This window comes from Gobio gobio, assembly GCF_949357685.1.
Source record: "Gobio gobio genome assembly, chromosome: 12".
NCBI lineage: Eukaryota > Metazoa > Chordata > Actinopteri > Cypriniformes > Gobionidae > Gobio > Gobio gobio.
The window spans coordinates 17,069,549-17,092,553 of NC_137105.1; the positions used below are offsets into that span (position 1 = coordinate 17,069,549).

The 23,005-nt window shown below is 38.0% G+C and overlaps 1 protein-coding gene across 13 annotated transcripts in view; it reads right to left on the bottom strand.

Moving 5' to 3' along the window:
- pde4dip (phosphodiesterase 4D interacting protein) overlaps window positions 1-23,005 on the bottom strand; it is an 81,874-nt gene that overhangs the window by 26,301 nt on the left and 32,568 nt on the right. For 8 of the 13 annotated variants that reach the window (XM_079831737.1, XM_079831736.1, XM_079831734.1 and 5 more), the window contains exons 1-13: window positions 10,072-11,903; window positions 7,681-7,818; window positions 7,378-7,497; window positions 6,398-6,490; window positions 5,864-6,232; window positions 5,659-5,763; window positions 4,885-5,022; window positions 4,614-4,793; window positions 4,339-4,533; window positions 3,972-4,238; window positions 3,775-3,894; window positions 3,600-3,654; window positions 1,697-1,812 (exon numbers count right to left, since the gene is read on the bottom strand). In XM_079831737.1, the coding sequence (XP_079687863.1) occupies window positions 1,697-1,812; window positions 3,600-3,654; window positions 3,775-3,894; window positions 3,972-4,238; window positions 4,339-4,533; window positions 4,614-4,793; window positions 4,885-5,022; window positions 5,659-5,763; window positions 5,864-6,232; window positions 6,398-6,490; window positions 7,378-7,497; window positions 7,681-7,818; window positions 10,072-11,268 (3,093 nt within the window). In that variant the 5' untranslated portion in view covers window positions 11,269-11,903. Of the gene's footprint in view, window positions 1-1,696; window positions 1,813-3,599; window positions 3,655-3,774; window positions 3,895-3,971; window positions 4,239-4,338; window positions 4,534-4,613; window positions 4,794-4,884; window positions 5,023-5,658; window positions 5,764-5,863; window positions 6,233-6,397; window positions 6,491-7,377; window positions 7,498-7,680; window positions 7,819-10,071; window positions 11,904-13,220; window positions 13,275-14,853; window positions 15,011-15,146; window positions 15,311-15,630; window positions 15,755-23,005 lie in introns of those variants that run through there. The other 5 variants (XM_079831729.1, XM_079831740.1, XM_079831735.1 and 2 more) reach the window with 3 other exon arrangements.

Sequence of the window (23,005 nt, forward strand, 5' to 3'; positions counted from 1 at the left end):
AAGTCAACAGAAATAAAAAAGTAGTTAAATGTGTAATTTAATAGATTACTAAAATATACATTATGTAATTTGTATTCAGAAATGGATTACAGTTTGTAAGTAATCTATGCAGCACTGAATATAGTACAGTGTTGTTATCGTTAACCAAAACTAAATCTACAAAAAATATGTATAAATATTAGTTGAAAAACTCAAACTAAACAAAACATAGAAGTGTTGTATTGAAATTACGGTAACACTTAAAAAAAAAACTAATTTGTTAACATGAATTAATGCATTAACATGAACTAACAATGAGCAATGTATTTTTACAGCATTTATTAACCTTTGCTAATGTCGATTAATAAATAAAAATTTGCACATTCATGTTAGTTAAAGGGATAGTTCACCCAAAAATGAAAATTAGCCCATGATTTACTCACCCTCAAGTCATCCGAGGTGTATATGACATTCTTCTTTCAGACGAATAAAATCTGAGTTATATTAAACATTTTCTGGCTAATCCAAGCATTATAATAGAAGTAATAGTTGCTCTGTTTTTGAAGTCCATAAAAAATGCATCTGTCCGTCAAATAACGACTCTGGGGTGTTAATAAAGGCCTTCTGAGGCAAATCGATGCATTTGTGTAAGAAAAATATCCATATTTAAAAATGTATTTCATTTTTTTCTATGGCTCTGTATCAGCTGTCCCCGTGCCATCACTTCTGGCGAATAAAGTCAAAATACATGCAAAATACCAGCGTGATCATAGATATATACATAGATTCCTCATTAGTGCCAGTGCGGATCGGTCGAATGAGGCATCTACGTATATATATCTTTGATCGCGCCAGTATTTTGACCTTATTCACCGGAAGTTATGGCGCTGGGAGTACTAGATGACATTCGTCTGATAAGAGGTAAAAAAATAACATAAATACTGTTCGGTTTCTCGCAGAAACCGATCGTTTCGTGTCTTAAGACATCAATGTGTCGCCACGAGCTGCATGGTTTAATAAGGATTCGTATGTCTATGTGTTTTTACTCTCATTGCTCTCATACTCTAAAATATCCCCATTGACATGCATTATACGACTATCACACTGCAACAGTTGGAGTTAAAAATCTTAATTTGTGTTCTACTGAAGAAACAAAGACACCTACATCTTGGATGCCCTGGGGGTAAGCAGATAAAAAAGTTTTGGGTGAACTATCCCTTTAAGAGTTCAACAGATTTCGAACTGAGATTAACATCAACTAAGATTAGTAAATGCTGTAGAAGTATTGTTCATTGTTAGCTCATGTCAACTGAAATAAACTTTTTTTTAAACAAAAATACAATTTTTGATTAATTAGCTTTTTTTGTTTCCTTATTTGTGTTTTTTTTATAAATAAATACTTTGTAAGTGCAGTTCATTATTAGTTCATATTAACTAATGTTAACTACTGAACCTTATTGTAAAGTGTTACCGAAATGTGCTATATAAATAAACATGCCTTGCCAATACTATTGTATAGTATAAGTCTTTATAAATGTTTGTATGCTGCAACATAATATAGTATAGTAAGCTAGGATTTAAATATTTGAAGTTCAATATCAAATTTTAAATATGTTTCAGATGTGCTTTATATATCTTCAGACATACATAAAAAACATATTTATGACTATGACTAAAATACATACAGTACTATAAAGCTTTGAGTGTGTTGACATACCTGTATGGTGAGCAGAGACTGAGCAGTTAGTTTGGAACGCTCCTCGTCTTCGGCACTGTCAGCAAACTCACTATTGCAGTCTTCATCATCCTGCTCTCCATCATCTGATGTGAAACCTACAGGAAAAAGTGTTGCATTGTTACTACAGAAATACACCCACATAGACACACTCACATAGACACTGTGCACCGACTGTCTCATGTGTCACTATGGAGACTAGTAAACATAATACTCTAATGAGGCTCGTCTTACTAGTGGGCTTTCATTAGAAACGTATTAACAAACCAAGCATATCCAGGATCATTTTGACTCTTTTGAACAGATTCACCAGGCCAGTATGCACTCAAAAACAAGCAGAAAGACAGGAAGAGCAAGAGCAAATAGATAAAAATACTCATTTCCTGAGTGGCAGCACTGCCCAGTTTCGTTCCATTACTGTACAAGTTAATATGTTTTGCGCAAGTTCACAGAATATTGAAAAGGCCTGCTTTGAGTGCTATATTGTAAGTGGTATATTAATCTTGTCTGCAGCTCATATAACTTTAAAAAAGGATTAGAAAATAGTGTAAAGGTTATGACCTATATAATTCTAAATTTATCAGCACCTTATATTGTAACTATAATTGAAACTGTACTCTGGAAAGAGGTTTAGCTGTTTATAGACAAGAAGAATCTAGTTTTATTGAATATTAAAATTGGAGCGTTTAAAAAAGGAAAGCTGCTACACTCTATAAATTTATGAACGCTCAAAGTGGAGCTAAGGGCTGGTGTGTATTGCATTCATGTACAGAATAAATAAGCAGACGTTATCATAATTTCATGACAGATTTGATATAAATCATATAAGTTTTGAGAACCTTGGTTTTTGACAGTATTATTATTCTGGAATGTGTTCAACACAGGAGCTCTGCTGTGTATGTTGTGTAATATCCGAAAGCAACATCTCTAGGTCACATATTTTATCTGCATATACTGTATGGATCAGTTATAAACACACAAAAGGGAAGGTGTTTGGTTTGCCGTATTGACTGTGCTTGTGACTTTGGGAAATGGATAACAATGGAAAAAGAAGAGAAAGATATAGAAAAGATCAGCCCGAAGGCCCGATATATGTCCCAGTATTAAAAAGAATAAGCAGGTTTTCACCACATCACCCCAGTGTTTTTCTGTTCGAGTATATTTCATCACATAATTTACTGAGAGTCAAAATGATCATGATACATACATATGAAAAAAATATGAAAACTAATTAAGAAAGCACAACACGTATTCAAATGTCCATAAAGGCATAAGTTAGGCAGAGACATTTTGTATTCAGCTCAATACTAAGTGCAAACAATATGTATATGACATGCGACAAACAGCAGTTCTTGTTATTTTGCATGCAGATACACACTTGTTATCATATATTAAACTTATGCTCTAAACCTATTGAATAAATCATTATTCTAAATGAACACAGCAGCACTTTACAAGTTTCTACAGTGAACACAGTGACAGTAAAATAATATAATCAAATTAATATATTAAGGTTTTTTGTTTTTCTCTTTGAATTAATAAAGCACAGTTAACTACATGGAATATTTACATAAAAATAAACAAAACGAGCTCAAGGACAAATTGCACTGTTAAAAACAAAAAATGTTCAAAATCCTCATGCACACAGATAAGAGTAAACATGTTGTTAGCATCCATTACAATAGTTTTTATGAGGCTCTAGTTGCGTCAACTAACTAAAAAAAAGCACAATTCAGTCTTTAGTTATTAATAATTTCAAACATTTGTTAATCTCAGAACATGCTTATCTAGTAATTATGAACATGATTGAAATGCACAAAGCATCATTTGTCCTCTGCAGCCCGGGAGAAGCCACATTATAGACCAAACTGCAGCCTGTCCCCACCTCCAAAATCAGCATGTCCTGTTTCCATGGACACCAGTGGATCCAAAACAGCCTGCTTAAAAAACAATAATCATATAGTACATATATAAAAAGCTGAAATTGTACAGTTTAATATTTTGCTGATTCAGTCCATTTTGTTTAAGCTCAGTTATTTGTGTTGACGCTCTTTACTAACCTTGTGATTAATGCAGGTGGCTTCCTGATGTTCCACCTTCTCTCTCAGCATCTGCAGCTCTTGGGTCAGTCGCTCTACCAGTGGTAAACCTGACGGCTCCACTAACTGCATCTGCAGGTCCTGAAAAAAAAAACCTTGATAAATATACACCCGTACTGTACTAAACGATCACATTTTAAACTCAGAGCCTAACAAACCTTGATGATTTCCTCTTTGATGCTCACAGTCCTGCTTAAGGCCTCTAGATCTGAAACCTGGTCTTGGTGGGACGCCAGGGTGGAGCGCAGGGCGGTAAGCTGGTTCTGGGCCTCTCTTTCTCTGCGCAGAGTCAACTGGAGCTCATCCTGAAGCGCCTGTGCGTCGACTTCGGTTGACTGAGGGTTTGAAGACCCAAGCTGCCTTCGTAGCTCTTGCAATCGAGCGGTCTGTTCAGACATTACCTGACCCACACGCCCTGCAGAATCCTGGGAGATTGAGTGTCATGTTAAAAAGCTATTTAAAGCTCAAGAGATACATTTGATTTTTGCGATGCCTGAAGTTTAGAGATCAGTGGTAGAGTGTCACCTTTATGTACTGCTCTCTTGAGCTGATGGTGTTCAGCAGGTCTTGGACCTGTGAGTAATGCTCTTGAGTCTGTTTGGTGCGGTCCGACAGAAGGTCCTGGAACAAGCGCTCCTTCAGCTGCAGCCGAGAGTTGAGCTCCTCAGCCACCTCACTGGACCCGACTGACACCTTACTGAGTAGAACCGCAGTCATATCCTGAGCAGAGATGCATGTTGGATGGAATGAAGCTAGTTGAAAAGAACATAGATATGCAATATATCTGAAACGTGCGTCACCTCCGCCTCTTTGGTGCGTGTGTGCAGTGACGTCTGCAGCTGGCTGATTAAAGTGTCTCTTTCTCTCAGGCTGCGCATGTGTGACTCCTCTCTCTCACGCTGAACACCCTGAGCATTGCGCCAGGCCTCACACACCTGCTCCAGCTCTAAACCTTTGCCACGCAGCAACATCTCCAGACTCTGTAAAGATAAGCACATACAAAATAGTTTTGAATGAATTGTAATGCTGGTATTCACAATTTTAAGCAGGATGCTCGTGTGCCATCAATACCGTGATGGTTTCCTCATTGTTGGAAAGCACGCATCGAAGTTTCTCCAGGTCTCTCTCTTTCTCTCTCAGTAGCAGTTGCAGTTTACGCACCTCGTCTTCCTTCTGTTCCATGCACGTGAATTTCTCGTCTACTGCTCGCTGAGACAGGCAAGGAAAAGTTTGATATTGCACATTTCATACACAATAATAACTTTAAGAAAATAAAAATAAAGACTACTGTTCAAACGTTTGTCTTTCAATTAATACTTTTATTCAGCAAGGATGCATTTATAATTATTTCTATTTCAAATCACAGTTTCCACAAAAATATTAAGCAGAATAGCTGTTTTTAACACTGATGATAATTATAATAAAAAGCACCAAATCAGCATATTAGAATGATTTCTGAAGAATCATGTGACACTGAAGACTGGAGTAATGGTACTGAAAAATTCAGCTTTGCCATAACAGGAATGAATTATATTTGAAAATATATTAAAATAGGCAGTTATTTTAAATTGTAATGCTATTTCACAATATTACTATTTTTACTGTTTTTTTTAATCAAATAAATGAAGCATTGGTGAGCATAAAAGACTATTTTAAAAACATTAAAAACCTAAACTTAGTAGTGTATATGAGGCCATTTTTGTGTCACAAAAATAATTAAAACACCATCAAGACAAATAAAGAAATTTAAATAAAAGAAAGACAAAAATTCATAATTTAAGAATAAATAAAATAATAACAGATTTTGAATCATACTGTATCTTTCATAAATGTGTGTTTAAGTACCTCCAACGCTCTGTCTCTTTCCTGAATGCGTTGTTTGAGCTTGAAGATGAGGTTGTCTTTATTTCCGGCAGGCTCTTTCTGACCATCCACCAGCTCACTGTAGTCCTGATCAAGTATATATTGCATCAGACATTAACATCCTTACAATAAGCCTATCGGTACTAATACTAGAGCTAATAATCAAAATGTTCTTTGTATGTCTTACTTGTATCAGTTGTTCTTTGTGCTCTAGTGAGGACTTTAGTTCTCGGATGGTCTTCTCTGTTTCCTCGACCTCTTTCTCTTTCTGTCTCCCTTCGTCTCTCCACTTCTCCTCCATTTGCTGTACCTCAAAGCGAGCCCTCTCTAGAGCAGCCAGTAGATCCTGATTGTGTCTTTCTGCCTCCTGGTGGTGCTGCAGGGCTCCCTGCAGGTCAGTCTGGAGGCGCTGGTTTGCTCGGGCCAGGTCGTCTTCTCGCCTCTGGCCCTGCTGCTGTGCTCTTTGAAGGCCCTGCAGCTCAAGCTGGGCTGAGAACAGAGAGCCCTGGAGGTCCAACAGATCAGCCTGCAGACGGCTCGGAGCCACTCCAGACACCTGCACCAACGAGAAGTCAGGACGGTTGGACAGAGAACAAGATAGTCATCAAAATGGGTTTATCATTCCCTAGTGACTGTAATAAAACATTGTGTAAAACAGAACTGATACAAATGAAACTTTGAGGGGCGTGCCCTTAGAGATTTACTGAAGGAGGATTCCCACCTGCTGCTGCTGAATCTGGTAATGGTTGTTCTGTTGTTTCAGAGATCGCAGAAGTTCATTCTGCTCTTCAATGAGCCGGTGGAGATCAGTAATCTAGCATGAAGGACATTATTTTGTATTAATATTACATTATTAATATAGTTTGAATTCAAGATTTAAAAAATCTATTAAGGATTGCATATTGACTTAAAGCCACACTAAACAAATTATCTATCATTTTGAAACTATTGTGTAAGAATGTTATATTAAAAAAAGGGGAGAGAGTGGGGAAGAATTTGACATTTATGTTATTTTTTAATGAAATCTCAATATATACACTGTATTGAAAAATCATTATATCTTTATACAAAAGGATAGTTCACCCCAAAATGAAAATTATTCCATAATTTACTCACCCTCAAGACATCCTAGGTGTATATGACAAGTTAAGAAGAAATTCAACTTACGAAAAGTTGTGTAACATCTCTCGCAGTTCAAACCGCTTACGTTACGTACGACGTCATATGTCGCGTCAGTTTCGCTTTTTCCGTAAGTTGAATACATAAGGCCATCTGGCGGAAGCTAGATATTTTACTTTATTACGTTTTAAATATGAATATTTTTCTTACAAAAACCCAACAATTCGCTTCAGAAGGCCTTTATTAACACCATGGAGCCATGTGGATAACTTTTATAATGGATGGATGCACTTTTTTGGGGCTTCAAATTTTGATTAGCCAGGGCATTTTTTCCCGATTGTATTCGTCTGAAAGAAGACTGTCATATACACCTAGGATGGCTTGAGAGTTAGTAAATCATGGGGAAATTTTCATTTTTGGGTGAACTAACCCTTTAACCTGTTATTGATGTCTTAATTATTTAATGTATGTTTGAAAAATGCTGTCAAATAATGTCTGTCCAAATGCCAAACAGTGTGTCTCAAGCCTGTGAAAAACGCCTGATATTCCAGTCACTGCTTTGCGCTTGAGGGGCAGACATACCTCACAGTCTTTAGTATTGAGCGAGTCACTCAAGTTCTGTATTGTTCTCTCTTGACCACATGCTGCTTCTCTGACAGAGCGTAGTTCACTTTCCATGTCCCCGAGCCTCTGCTGTAACTTCTGAGCACACAAACAAAACAAAAGAGCTCAGTGCAATAATGATTTAATGATTCTCATGCCTGCTGAGACACAACAATGCCATAGCAACACACACAGCAAACAACAGTACACCATAACAACACGACAGTCAAAAGACAAATAACTGCTGCTTGATAAAACGTCTTTTACATTTGATGTCAATACCTTATTATTGGCCTCGCTTTCTCGGATCTTGGTCTGGAGAGATTGGACCTGTTGTTGGGCCTTCTGCAGTTCACTCACACACTGACCCGCTGCGTTCTCATACTCCGCCAGCTGACTCTGCTGCTCCTCAATCAACCTCTGAGACACAGACAGATCACACAAACAAATACGTTAAACTCTAGGATTATAGTTACTTGTTTTAGAGATGGCAAAGTTTATTCAAATTTGATGCAAGTTTTCTTTTCTGCTGATGTAACCAAGATCACCTGGCCAGGGGAAATGAACATTAACCAATCCAATCAACCCTTCATTATCTCCTACTTATTATTCACATTATGGAAGTTAAAGGACTAGTTCACTTTAAAATAAAAATTACCCCATGATTTACTCACCCTCAAGCCATCATAAGTGTATATGACTTCTTTCAGACGAATACAATCACAGTTACATTAATAAATATTTATATATAATTAAGTCATACACCAAGGATGGCTTGAGGCTGTGTAAATCATGGGATAATTTTCATTTTAAAGTGAACTAATCCTTTAAATATATTGCATATGCTGTTTCATGTCTTTACTTTCAATAAACACCTTGCATAATATAAAGTCTGCAATTACTAAATGAACATATGCTCAGGAAAAAAAAACGTGTATTGATGTGAGTGCACGCAGTGCTGAACAAACACTTAAGGCCATAGCCTCCCTCTACAACTTCCTCAGGAAGTCCTATTTTTCCATGGCGGCATGCCATTCACTTCCTTGTTTTTTTATTTTCACTTCATAATTTCTGTCTCTAATTACTGATTATCATACCACCTTATAATTAAAATTATAATTAAAAATTAGTCTATATAATAAATAGAGACTTGACTGTGCACAAAAATAAAAGTTTGTCTAGCACAATAGCAGTAGCACTAATAACTGGAGGATAAGGTTTCTGATCCAGCCCTGTCTACAGTAACATACAGTGATTACAACTGGCTGTGCATTGTACAACACTGCAGGCTGTGAACACTAAAGATCAGATTACTCACATTGCCTGTTGCTTTATATGTTGCTACGTGTGCTCACACAATTAGGGTTTACCTTTTGATAGGTTAGATTAAACATTACAAAAAGTAATAATGCCAAAAAGATCATAAATACTTCATACTGTTTTCTTAAGGTATATACACTTTACAGTTCAAAAGTTTAGGTCAGTAAGATTTCTTAATATTTTTGAAGGAAGTCTCTTATGCTCACCAAGCCTGCATCTATTTGATCAAAAATACAGTACAATTTGTGAAATATTTGTACAATTTTAAATAACTTTGTCCTATTTTAATATAATTGGTTTTAAATGGTATTTATCCCTGGCAACGCTGATTTTTCAGTATCACATGATCTTTCAGAAATCATTCTAATATGCGGATTTGGTGCTCAAAAAACATTTCTTATTATCAATGCTGAAAACAGTTGCGCTGCTTAATATTTTTGTAGAAACCTTGATAAATTTTTTTCAAAGATTCTTTGATGAACAGAAAGTTCCAAGAACAGCACTTATTGGAAATAGAAATCTTTTGTAACATTATAAACATCTTTACTGTCACTTTTGATCAATTTAATGCATCATAAATGCATTTTAATACACCTTTAAGAAAAAAAAACTGACCCCAAACTTTTTAGCTGTAGTGTATACATTTACACAGCCAATATGCCTTCATTAGAAGAGCAAGAATATAATTATATTTTTTGCAACTGGCCTGTGGCAGGGAGCATTGTTGCTCACAACAACAGTTGCTATGAAAGAGTTGCTAAGAAGATGATGGGTAACCTAGTAATCAAAAGCAATCAGAGAGCTGGAGAGCTCTGGGAACAAAAAAGCCTGAGGGAGTCCTTTGATCAACTCATCTAGTTTGTGCCCTAGAAATTCATCTTTCCTCTGTCTTAAAGGGATAGTTCACCCAAAAATGAAACTCCTGTCATCATTTACTCACCCTCGAGTTGTTCCAAACCTGTATGAGTTTCTTTGTTCTGCTGAACAGAAAGGAAGATATTTTGAACAATGTTTGTAGCAAAGCAGATAGAGCAACCATTGACTTCCATAGTATTTTTTTCCCTACTGTGGTAGTCAATGGTTGCTCTTTCAGCTTGATTACAAATATTCTTCCAAATATCTTCTTTTGTGTTCAGCAGAACAAAGAAACTTGTACAAGTTTGCAACAACTTGAGGGTGAGTAAATGATGACAGAAATTACATTTTTCGGTGAACTATCCCTTTAATATAGGCCTAATGTGTACAAACTGACAGTCCAAAGAAGATTCTTTTCTAACAACCCTCATTAATTCCTCCTTTTCTTCATTTTGATGTTTTGTTTTTGTCTGCGAATCCTTAGGTCTTCTTATGTACCTTCTGAAGCCCTGATGGCTTGCACTGAACATAATCATCCAACCACAGGTCTTCCATTTCTGCCAACTCGAGCTGAAGCTCCTGCTGGATGCTAGGAGCATCTGGTAGATGGGGGGAAAAGGAACACTCCATCCCAGTGGGGGTCACCTGAAGCAGAGGGTAAGGACTCTCCATGGGTGTAGCATTAGGTTTGAGGAGCACAGGAATCCGACTACCCCTGTGACTCTGGAGAGGGTGATATTCAAAGCTTTTAAGCAGGCTGAGGGCCATATCAAGTCCACACACGGAACCAGGCCTGGACTCAGGCCTCCTGATAGTAGATTGTTCCTCTTCAGACTCTCCCTGCATGGTGCTAGGATGGACTTTTGGATGAGACTCTTGGGTGAGATCTACAGCAGTGTCCAAAGACTCCACAGAGGAGGCAGGACTTATGCCGACGAGCTCTGGATCACTGGGGCGGCGAGTTTGGTTGTTCTCGACCGGTTCAGGTTCTGGTGCGGATGGGCCGGTCTCCTCAGCACTGTCCAGAACACTACCGGAGTACCGTGTAGAGGGCCCACAGGAAGTGCTCCGACCCACTTTCCTGGGAACCTTGCAGACAGCCTCATAATCTGAATCTGCCACACGCAGCCCAGCGCATCCTTTGCACTTCCTGGGTCGGGGACATGAAGTGGCATCCGTTGCCGTATGGCACTGATTATGAACAGGGCATTGATGGTCTTGAACCTGCTCTTGAGCGCCTTGCTCAGCCCAGGACTCATAGACAGAGTATGTCAGATCTTCCTGCAGTAGAGCACTGTATTCAACTTCAGCCAATCTGGAGAAGTCCACTACAGGAGAGTCCGAAGCGCCGCCATCCACTCCAGAATCATCAGCATTGTTTTTGCGGTACAGTCCGCCGATGCACTGTCTGAGCCTGTCTTTCTCCAACAAGAGCTTCTGCATTCGTTCGACAGACAACGCTTCCACCCTGGCGATCACAGTGTCAAAGCGGTACATTCGGTCCAACATGAAGGCACACTTGCTGCAGGCAAACTCTCCCCGGCCGTCACGGGTCATCTCCCTGCCCAACGCGTAGGACAGCAGAACCTGCAGACTCAACTTTGCAGTTGGGTGGAAGATCCATCGGCGTTGGTTACCATTCAGTTCCCTTGCACAGATGCGACACACGTCCTTCATCTTTGAGTCCAACATCATAAATCTTCAATTGAATAATAATCTAGGGGTGTTTGTGCCAAGACTATACCAAGAGCGAAAGTGAAAATGTCATGACATATAAAGTTCTTAAATTTCCATTCTTCTTCAGTTCCATCAATGGAAAACAAGTCATTCAAAAAATAAAGGAAAATAATAATTATCTTTTAAATATATACATGTATATTAATTCAGAAGTATCATAATTCCACGTCAGGTTGTTTATCATTGGCTGTGATAAATTAAAGGCGTCATCTAATCTATCCACTTTATCTTAAAGTTGTAGTATTTATGTCCTTATCCATGTCCTTGAGATCGTTCTTTAGATATATATATCGCTGGAAACAAATCTCGATGTTGATTTCGATGTCGACATGCTCGTCCTCGTCAATGGAAATAAAGATGCGTGTTTTGTCCTTCACTCGCGCGGTCCAGATAGTGTTTCATTCGCTCTTCTGTGAAGACGCCGACATGACAGGACATCATTTAAATCCCACCGCCCGACTCCGTGTCATTTTCGTATAACCACCATTACACGATTTATAAACTGAAATAATATCATATTCTATCCCCGGATGATCACAGTAGAGGTTTGCTGATATTCTGTGTGTAAAATCGGGTCTCATTGTACAGAGAGTGAAGCTGCAAACGATGTGGCAAGAGTGAGGCAGGGAAAATGGCGCGTACCATTTTCTGGACAAAAAAGGGGTGTTGCAAATATGCGTTTCTACAATATATGTTACGTTTTTGAAACGTAGCAACGGCTGTTGACTTCCGAATATGCTATTATATTATAACTACTATCTAAGTCATCGTTAATCGTGCATTGCTTGTCAATGGTGTTTTTGTAAATTCACCGATCACCCCTCGGCATATGCAGTTCTACCGGTCGAACAAAGGGAGCAAGCCAAGAAAATGCTGACACTACTTTACATACTTATTTCCATTTTAACCAAAGGAAGTTCAACTGGGAAAGTGATTTTGATTTTCAGACATCCTGGTTTCATAATATCTACAGCACTAATCTAAATATTCCTGGTTACAATCTTGAATTTGTGTGAATGGTTGTTTTTATTAACATTATAATAAATGTGCAGTTGTAATGGGTCAATTAAATGCTGCGTTTCAACACTGCATGTAAATGGCAGCAGTGAAGAATGTCATTTGTTGATTTTACAAATATTTAAACATCCAGACTTGCTATCAACACCCACACACCAACCTTGTTGTGGGGATAGAATAGATGGATCAATTTATCTCTTATAAATTACAATTGATTCTATTTATTATAGCTAGAAATAACTGAATGATATCATGTTTTATGGCATATTTGCACATTCCGGCAGTTTGTGGTGTCCCTGTGTGGATTTTTCATTCAAATGTCTCTAGAATTTAGACAACTGAGACAGAACACCATAACAGTGCTAAAACACAAAACAGCCTTAATCAAAAACCTATTTATCCTAATCAGGCAAATGTAGTATTATCTCATTGTTTATGTCAACCAGTGACAGTGATGGCAAGGAGCTGTTGAGAGACAATAAAATTAACTGTGGGTTTTCACTATTATTCTGTGCACAGTGTTATGTAAATCATTGTTTATTTTAGGCCTAAATTGCATTTTGAAAAATCACTTTGAAGTTGGAATACTTTGTTTAACTGTGGGAAAGAAAGTGCCAGGTTTTCAAAAATAGATATCACCCGTCACCTTGCAAACCCTAGTTAAACAAAGAACTGAATACAGCATATCTCTTTAACCCCTCAGTTGTATCATTTCTTTCTATGGCATGACAAAAATTACTATCAGCTTGCTATGGTTGTACACTAGATGTCGCTCTCAGCACACTGGTGATGCTACTTGTTCATTTAAATTACTGCCATTTTCCTAAAAATGGGACCATTCATTCATACCTTTATAGTAACTAGTAAAATAATAATAGAAGAAAAAGTCTTACTTGCATCTCCTGCTCTGTGCTGCTTTTTCTATGAGCCAGTTCTTCTCTGAGGGTCTAAAAAATAGAAAATTATGTAGCCTACTGTTTGCCAAAACAAGCCATTTCACACACTTTAAAGACTAATAAAAACCTTTGATTTTGTTTTTCTGTTTAAACCTGTTAAGCCTGACATATGATTATTCGAAATGGAACAGTTTATTGATCCTTTAGACAAAAAAAAAAAATTAATAAATAATAAAATAATAATTTTATATATATATATATATATATATATATATATATATATATATATATATATATATATATATATATATATATATATATATATATATATATATATATATATATATATATATATATATATATATATATATATATATATATATTATTTATTATTATTTTTTTTTCATCTAGAAAAAAATAGTTGGCATGTTTTTTGTTAATTATCATATTTAATACATCAGGCTTTTATGACTCAGAGGCCCAAACTGAGCAAAAATATGCAATTTGGTGCAGTTATTGATATTTATATGGCCAAAAAAGTAAGAAGAAATTCTGATAGCGTGTAATGTAAATCAATAATATATTAATAATAGTATAGCAGACTACTAAAAATGCATATACATATGACACATCACTCTTTATCTCCCAATAATAAATGTTAAGATATTTAAGTGTAAAGATATTTAAATGCTTAGTTTTATTATCAAAGCTCTGTAGGTTTTTTTTCTTTTCTTTTTTTTTCCGGAATACAATACAATGATAATGTGTCCAATCAATGTCCAAATAAAAGTTCCTCAAAAGCCTGATGTATCATATTTGGTGGATTTAAACATGAATGTATGTATAATTCAGTGAACCTAAGTTGCTTTAGGCCAGTAAGTGTCCATATTTAAATATAACAATATAAAAGTTAATCTTACCTTTACTTTATAAAGATTTCACAACAAAAAGTTCCACAACTTTTAATAGAAGGCCTGTTGTAGATTGTGCACAACAGGTTTTGATCACTTTGCGTATTAAATATGATACAGTAGGCTTTATAGGGTTAAACAATTTCCTTTGCATTTGTGTCAATTTGCATATTCTAGGCAAGTTGATTCATTGTTGTTACAATGTTAAACAAGTTTATCTACACGCAGGCTATACTAATTCCATACGTCTCAGTTTACATATGAATCGAAGGTTAAGTTAATATAAATCTCCCTGTTTATGTGATTTATACCCATAATGTAAATATACTAATCTGGGAGAAGTATTGAATCACTCCTGCATGTGCCATGACCTATTTGCAATGGCATGACTGTGTGTGTATGTGTTTATAAATACAGTCTGATATCTGAACCCACTTTCTCTTTTGGGGTTGAATAGGGGCCAGAGGCCAAAGTGACCTAGTTAGCTGCCTTAACCACACTGAAGAGTACAGTAGAGCCAGATGTCACATGCACAATCACATAGAACACACAATTATGTGAGCATGCAAGTTTGTGTGAGTATGCTATATGCCCAAAAGCATTATTCTGTGACACACTGGCTGCTGCAGGGTTGACACAGATTTAAGAGGGTTATTGATTATCAGGGCTACATTAAACCTTTGTGTGCATTTAGATGGAGGGTCCTATTGTGTAGCTACCTGTGCGTGTTTCTCTTTCTGCTGGAGGGAAAAGTTGAGGCTTTGCACTTGCTCTTCCAGCTTAGTTAGTTTTGTGGTAAGGACGTCCCTCTGTGAACTCAGATCGGCTGCTTCTTGCTCTCTCGTGCATACAGTTTCATTCAGTTCTGCTATTAACCTAAGAGAAACAAAGAGAGAAAAAAGTGTCAGAGATTGAGTAACTGATTATCAGAATAATCAACATTATTTAAAACAATTCCTGAATTAACTGCAGCGTATTCAGTCATTTTCATGGTCAGTGCTGTAATGTTTACCTGTCCTTCTCAGCCATCTCATCATGCTGTGCCATGGCAGACAAGCTTTCATTTCCCCCCTGTATTTCCATCATCATCCTCCTTTCTAAGGCCAAACAACGTCGGGTCTCAGAGTCAGCCAGAGAAGCCATTTTTTCTGCTTCACTTCTTGCCAGTTGAGCCTCCTGAAAGTAAAAATTGCAATAAAATACAATGCAATGTAATTAAATAAAATAAAATGCTAAAAACTGCAATGCAATAAAATAAAAATGGCAATAAAATGCAATAAAACGCAATAAAATAAAATAAATGGCTTTGGTTCTGCATGCAAAAACATGTTAAGTAAAGGATTTTATAAAGTCTCTTATACAGACTTTCCTTCAAAAACACACACTTACTAGAGTAAGTAACCAAAAGCAGCAAAATTGTTTTAAATACTAACACTGTAGATGAGGATTTTTTGTTTTGTGTCAGTTTTTGTTTTGTGTGGGAATGTAATGTGCACCTCCTGCAGAAGTTGGATTTTGGTCTCCAGAATCTCTTGCATGTGTCCGATCTCCTGCTGCCTTTCCTCACAGCGACGCTGCACCTCCACCTCATTCTGATTGGTCAGACTCTCTGCTGTGGTTCTGTGAAGTAACAAAATACAAACAAAACAGCTTTAGTGAACAATTCGGAAAGAATGCGCCAAAACAAATCCACGGACACAAATGGGAAAAAGATGCTTTTGATCTGAATGCTGCCTGTGCCATAGTGGATTTGACTCATAGTTAAATAAGAGTCTAAAACTATTATTACTTCTACCATGGTCAATAGAAAAGTACACAGCAATGTTTTTAAACAAAACTGTGTCATGCAAACAGCGCTAAATCTATAATACGCCTAATTTACAAAGAAAAGAAGTGTTTTCACTGAAATAAATGACAGTTACATAATTTATATATGCACAGCACTGTGTCTTTTGCACCTGGTTAAATTGGACTGTGATTGGTTAGTGAACACCTACAATGGCACAAATGTTGAAGGAATTTACCCCTTAGACTTCCTAATTTCTAGAAAGTAACATTCCGATTACCTTATGACAATAATTATTCTCATTATTTATTATCAATAATTGTTCTGATGATTATTATTATTTGATAGTAAGTTTATATACAGTGAGGAAAATAAGTATTTGAACACCCAAGTTCTCCCACTTAGAAATCATGGAGGGGTCTGAAATTGTCATTGTAGGTGCATGTCCACTGTGAGAGACATAATAAAAATAAAAAAAATCCAGAAATCACAATGTATGATTTTTTTACTATTTATTTGTATGTTACAGCTGCAAATAAGTATTTGAACACCTGAGAAAATCAATGTCAATAATTGGTACAATAGCCTTTGTTTGCAATTACAGAGGTCAAACGTTTCCTATAGTTTTTCACCAGGTTTGCACACACTGCAGGAGGGATGTTGGCCCACTCCTCCACACAGATCTTCTCTAGATCAGTCAGGTTTCTGGCCTGTCGCTGAGAAACACAGAGTTTGAGCTCCCTCCAAAGATTCTCTATTGGGTTTAGGTCTGGAGACTGGCTAGGCCACGCCAGAACCTTGATATGCTTCTTACAGAGCCACTCCTTGGTAACCCTCTGTGTATGCTTCGGGTCATTGTCATGTTGGAAGACCCAGCCTCGACCCATCTTCAATGCTCTAACTGAGGGAAGGAGGTTGTTCCCCAAAATCTTGCAATACATGGCCCCGGTCATCCTCTCCTTAATACAGTGCAGTCGCCCTGTCCCATGTGCAGAAAAACACCCCCAAAGCATGATGCTACCACCCCCATGCTTCACAGTAGGGATGGTGTTCTTGGGATGGTACTCATCATTCTTCTTCCTCCAAACATGTTTAGTGGAATTATGACCAAAAAGTTCTATTTTGGTCTCATCTGACCACATGACTTTCTCCCATGACTCCTCTGGCTCATCCAAATGGTCATTGGCAAACTTAAGACGGGCCTGGACATGCTGGTTTAAGCAGGGGAACCTTCTGTGCCATGCATGATTTCAAACCATGACGTCTTAGTGTATTACCAACAGTAACCTTGGAAACGGTGGTCCCAGCTCTTTTCAGGTCATTGACCAGCTCCTCCCGTGTAGTTCTGGGCTGATTTCTCACCTTTCTTAGGATCATTGAGACCCCACGAGGTGAGATCTTGCATGGAGCCCCAGTCCGAGGGAGATTGACAGTCATGTTTAGCTTCTTCCATTTTCTAATGATTGCTCCAGCCTTGTGGAGGTGTACAATTTTGTCTCTAGTGTCTTTGGACAGCTCTTTGGTCTTGGCCATGTTAGTAGTTGGATTCTTACTGATTGTATGGGGTGGACAGGTGTCTTTATGCAGCTAACGACCTCAAACAGGTGCATCTAATTTGGGATAATAAATGGAGTGGAGGTGGACATTATAAAGGCAGACTAACAGGTATTTGAGGGTCAGAATTCTAGCTGATAGACAGGTGTTCAAATACTTATTTGCAGCTGTATCATACAAATAAATAGTTAAAAAATCATACATTGTGATTTCTGGATTATGTCTCTCACAGTGGACATGCACCTACGATGACAATTTCAGACCCCTCCATGATTTCTAAGTGGGAGAACTTGCAAAATAGCAGGGTGTTCAAATACTTATTTTTCCTCACTGTATATATATATATATATATATATATATATATATATATATATAATTATATATATAAATACACACACACACACTAAATTGCCAAAAGTATTGGGACACCCCTCCAAATCATTGAATTTGGGTGTTCCAATCACTTCCATGGCCACAGGTGTATAAAATCAAGCACCTAAGCAAGCAGACAGCTTCTACAAACATTTGTGAAAGAATGGGTCGCTCTCAGGAGCTTAGTGAATTCAAGTGTGGTACCGTGATAGGTTGCCAATTGTGAAATTCATTTCATTTAAGTCCATTCTTAAAATGTCCTCACTACTAAATGCTCCACAGTCAACTGTTAGTGGTATTATAACAAAGTGGAAGCAATTGGGAACAACAACTCGGGTAACTCATGGTAGGCCACGTAAAATGTGTTCCGCGCATGTTGAGGCATACAGTGCGCAGAAGTCGCAAACTTTCTGCAGAGACAATAGCTACAGACCTCCAAACTTCATGTGGCCTTCAGATTAGCTCAAAAACAGTACGTAGAGAGCTGCATGGAATGGGTTTCCATGGCCGAGCAGCTGCATCCAAACCTTACATCACCAAGTGCAATGCAAAGCCTTAGATGCAGTGGTGTAAAGCACGCCGCCACTGGACTCTAGAGCAGTGGAGATGTGTTCTCTGGAGTGACGAATCACGCTTCTGTGTCTGGCAATCCAATGGACAAGTCTGGGTTTGGCGTTGCTAGGAGAACGGTACTTGTCTGACTGCATTGTGCCAAGTGTAAAGTTTGGTGGAGGGGGGATTAAGGTGTGGGGTTGTTTTCAAGGGGTTGGGCTTGGCCACTTAGTTCAAGTGAAAGGAACACTTAATGCTTCAGCATACCTAGACATTTTGGACAATTTCATGCTCCCAACTTTGTGGAAACTGTTTGGGAATGGCCCCTTCCTGTTCCAACAGGACTACTCACCAGTGCACAAAGCAAGGTCCATAAAGACATGGATGAGAGAGTTTGGTGTGGAGGAACTTGACTGGCCTGCACAGAGTCCTGACCTCAACTTTTGGGATGAATTAGAGCCGAGACTGCAAGCCAGGCCTTCTCGTCCAACATGACCTCACAAATGCGCTTCCAGAAGAATGGTCAAAATTCCCATAAACACACTGGGATGGGATGTCATTAAAGTTCATGTGCATGTAAAGGCAGGCATCCTAAAACCTTTGACAATATATATATATATCTATATATATATATATCTATATATATATATATATATATATATATATTGGGGGACATCAAAAAGGTCAGAGGGAGATTGACATCAAAAAAGACATCAAAAAAGAAATTACTGCTAGTGGTCGTGTTTGATTTATTTAATCTTTGTCCCTGAGCACATTCATACCTTTCAGACTCTGTAAAAGAGTTTAATTTCATTTTTCGATCCCCAAAGAGTATTAAAGCAAAAGAAGAGAGTCACAAAGGTGAGTCGTAACAATCTTTGCTCACGTCTCCTCTGGGATTTTTTAACAGTTCTTTGTGTGTGTGAAGGGTGTTGCTCTGACATTTTAAGTATTCTGGAGTGTCTGTGAGAGCCTTTCACTCAATGCTGTGCTCTAGAAACCTCTCGGGGACTTCATAACAGCTTTTCCAGACCCCATTGCTCTATTGCAGCTGAGCTGTTTTTGAACGTGATGATGGCTGCGGCACTGACCCCGCTGTAATTGTTTGATCCAGAGCAAACGGCACCTCTGGGTTTTTAACTGCGCCGTGCCAGAACATCAATTACAGCAACAAGCGGTCTGAGCGATCGTCCTGATCAGTCACTACAACATGTTAGTAATCACAGCCTACAGGCATGTCATTTAGCTCGGGAGGTGATATCATTCAGTTCTGCTCGTTTTTTTAGTCCTCAGTGAACCTGAGAGATGGCTTAGAGGAAGCTATGAAGAAGAAAGTGAGGAGAAACTATGAGGGGATTTTTTGCTTGATGGCTAAGACTCAAACTCAGGTCACCGGTAAACACATCATCAGAACTGAACAGAGCGTGTGATGGAAATGACACATAGCAACTGGCCCTTACACAGAACAATGATGTCACCTGAAGAATAACACGAAGGAAGGGGGTCTCATTTATAGGTGATCCCCTGAAGGCCAATGGATCCTACTGTAAATTTAAACATTGCTGACACGCTTCCATCCAACTGTACAAGAAAAAGCAAAGCTTCTGCCAGCACGAAACTTAACCCCACTTACGTGCGGATTGAGTTGCTCATTGTGTGTTTTAGTAAGAATGAATTAGCTCTTGTCACCATAGACAGGTGCATTAAGAAATTGAAACTTTCATTCAACTTTCTTTTATTAAATTGATCAAAAGTGACAGTAAAGACTTTTAAACTGTTACCAAAAAATATTTTAAATAAATGCTGTTTTTTCTTTGTTCATCAAAGAATCCTGAAAGAAATTGTATCAGGGTTTCTACAAAAATATTAAGCTGCACAACTTTTTTCAACATTGATAATAATAAGAAATGTTTCTTGAGCAGCAAATCATCATATTAGAATAATTTCTGGACGATCATGTAACACTGAAGACTGGAGAAAGTATGACATTTTAAATCATACCGACATAACTTTTAAACGGCTGTGTGTGTGTGTGTATTCATGTGTCTAAAAAGGGGCTCAAATACCCTCTCCATCAGCAAAATAAGGTCACAGAGCCATGTGCTGCAGAACACGTTTCAAAGACATCATGACACTTTGTCCTATCCTCCAAACCTGATAATTGTTCGACATGGACTTGGCGGTGGGATCTGGCTTTTTGCATTTGGCACTATAGCAAGATAAGTTGCACATGCCAATGAGAAGCAGTTATGCTGATAGCAGTTGGAAGCCGCCCGGTATTATGAGTGAGAGAGAGGATCACCAGACTCAAGAAAAGACAGATTCACAGAACACAGACTTCTGTCTCAGCTGCTTTCACAGTTTCCTGATTATGGTTGTCTTCACGATCTGCTCTCTTAATTAAAGACTTTGTTATATGGAAAGCAGTTATGATGAAACTTAGCAAAATATTTTCACTTTATAGTTTTCTTATATTTGTATAGCTTAACTAAAAGGTTACATTCACGTGGTCAGTGTTGGTATAATTTACTAATAGATTATTCTGTCCATATAAGCTCTCAAAATGCAGGTATGAGAGTTACAAAATGTAAGGGAGTCAGTTAATTTATACTTTTATTTATAACTGAACTGTTTAAATGTAACTGGATTTAGCACTCAGGACTGACAACAATATTCTGCTGTGTGATTGTAGCCTAGTTGAAATTTGTATGAAACCCATTCCATGAAGCTCTCTACGCACTGTTCTTGAGCTAATCTGAAAGCCACACGAAGTTTGTAGCTGTAGCTATCAATAGCTGTAGGTCTGTAGCTATTTCTGCAGAAAGTTGGCAACTTCTGCGCACTGTGAGCCTCAGCATACGCTGACCCCGCTCTGTGATTTTACGTGGCCTACCACTTTGTGGCTGAGTTGCTGTTGTTCCCAATTGCTTCCACTTTGTTATAATACCACTAACAGTTGACTGTGGAATATTTAGTAGTGAGGAAATTTCACGAATGGACTATAACGGTAACATGCTTGAATTCACTGAGCTCCTGAGAGCGACCCATTCTTTCACAAATTTTTGTAGAAGCAGTCATGCAGACTAGGGGCTTGATTTGATAAACCCGTGGCCATGGAAGTGATTGGAACACCAGAATTCAATGATTTGGTGGGGTGTCCCAATACTTTTGGCAATATAGTGTACACTCACCTAAAGGATTATTAGGAACACCATACTAATACTGTTTGACCCCATTTCGCCTTCAGAACTGCCTTAATTCTACGTGGCATTGATTCAACAAGGTGCTGAAAGCATTCTTTAGAAATGTTGGCCCATATTGATAGGATAGCATCTTGCAGTTGATGGAGATTTGTGGGATGCACATCCAGGGCACGAAGCTCCCGTTCCACCACATCCCAAAGATGCTCTATTGGGTTGAGATCTGGTGACTGTGGGGGCCATTTTAGTACAGTGAACTCATTGTCATGTTCAAGAAACTAATTTGAAATGATTCGAGCTTTATGACATGGTACATTATCCTGCTGGAAGTAGCCATCAGAGAATGGGTACATGGTGGTCATAAAGGGATGGACATGGTCAGAAACAATGCTCAGGTAGGCCGTGGCATTTAAACGATGCCCAATTGACCTATCGGTAAGCCCCGCCCCTCGAACGCAGATGAGCCAATGGCAGTTGAGTATCAGTTGCGCTGGGACCGGAACTCTGATATTTTTAGGTTTCAGCGCCATAGAGATGCATTGGAAAATCCGAAGCTCTCAGCGGTTTGATGGTGTTTATGCTACAAAAATGGCAAAACGATGTGCCTGGGGTACTGCAACACTGATTCCAGGTATCCTGAGAGGATTTTCTGGTGGTCACACTCTCATTAAGTTACGATTAAGTTAGTGATTCCCTGCTAACATAATAACAACTGTTCTCACATCATGTAACGTTAACAGTGTAGGTCAAAAACACATAAACGAAGGTCTGCATTTCAGTACCTCTCCATATTAAACTGGTTAAATGTACATTAATTTAATCTTACCCTGCGGTACATGAACAGTGTTGATGTACATTGTAGCGATCGTGACGACCGTAACAAGAGGCTTCTCCCGTTTGCATTGTGATCTGTAAATCCTAGCTTCCAAATGAATCTCCCACATTTATTTTAAAATCTTTTATATATTTAAGTCCCACTTGAATGCTCCTCGACGAGAGGTGGTCCTTCTGTGCCACAGAATTTTTGTATATATGTTTTATATTTCTGTGAGTTTAGATATGTTTAAAGGTCTACATTATCTGTCTTACTAAGGAGGACTCCTATTTTGATGGGTATTATAGTCTATAGTCTATATAGGGTGGTGAAAGGGAGAGCACGCACTCGCAGTTTCTCTGAGTTGTTTTCAGATACAAAGTTTACAGTTTATTAGCACCCCTGAAAAGGCATACGGTCTGTATATGTTTGTTTACTGTTAGTAGTTGTATGAGTGTTTTTGTATAATTTGCTGTGTATGTTAGTGATAATGCAACGGAGAGAGAGAGTTTGTGAATGAGACGTTTATGTGCACTTCTGCTTTGTTTGTTCAACTCTTACGGTGATTTTTTTTTTTTGTTGAGTGAAAAACG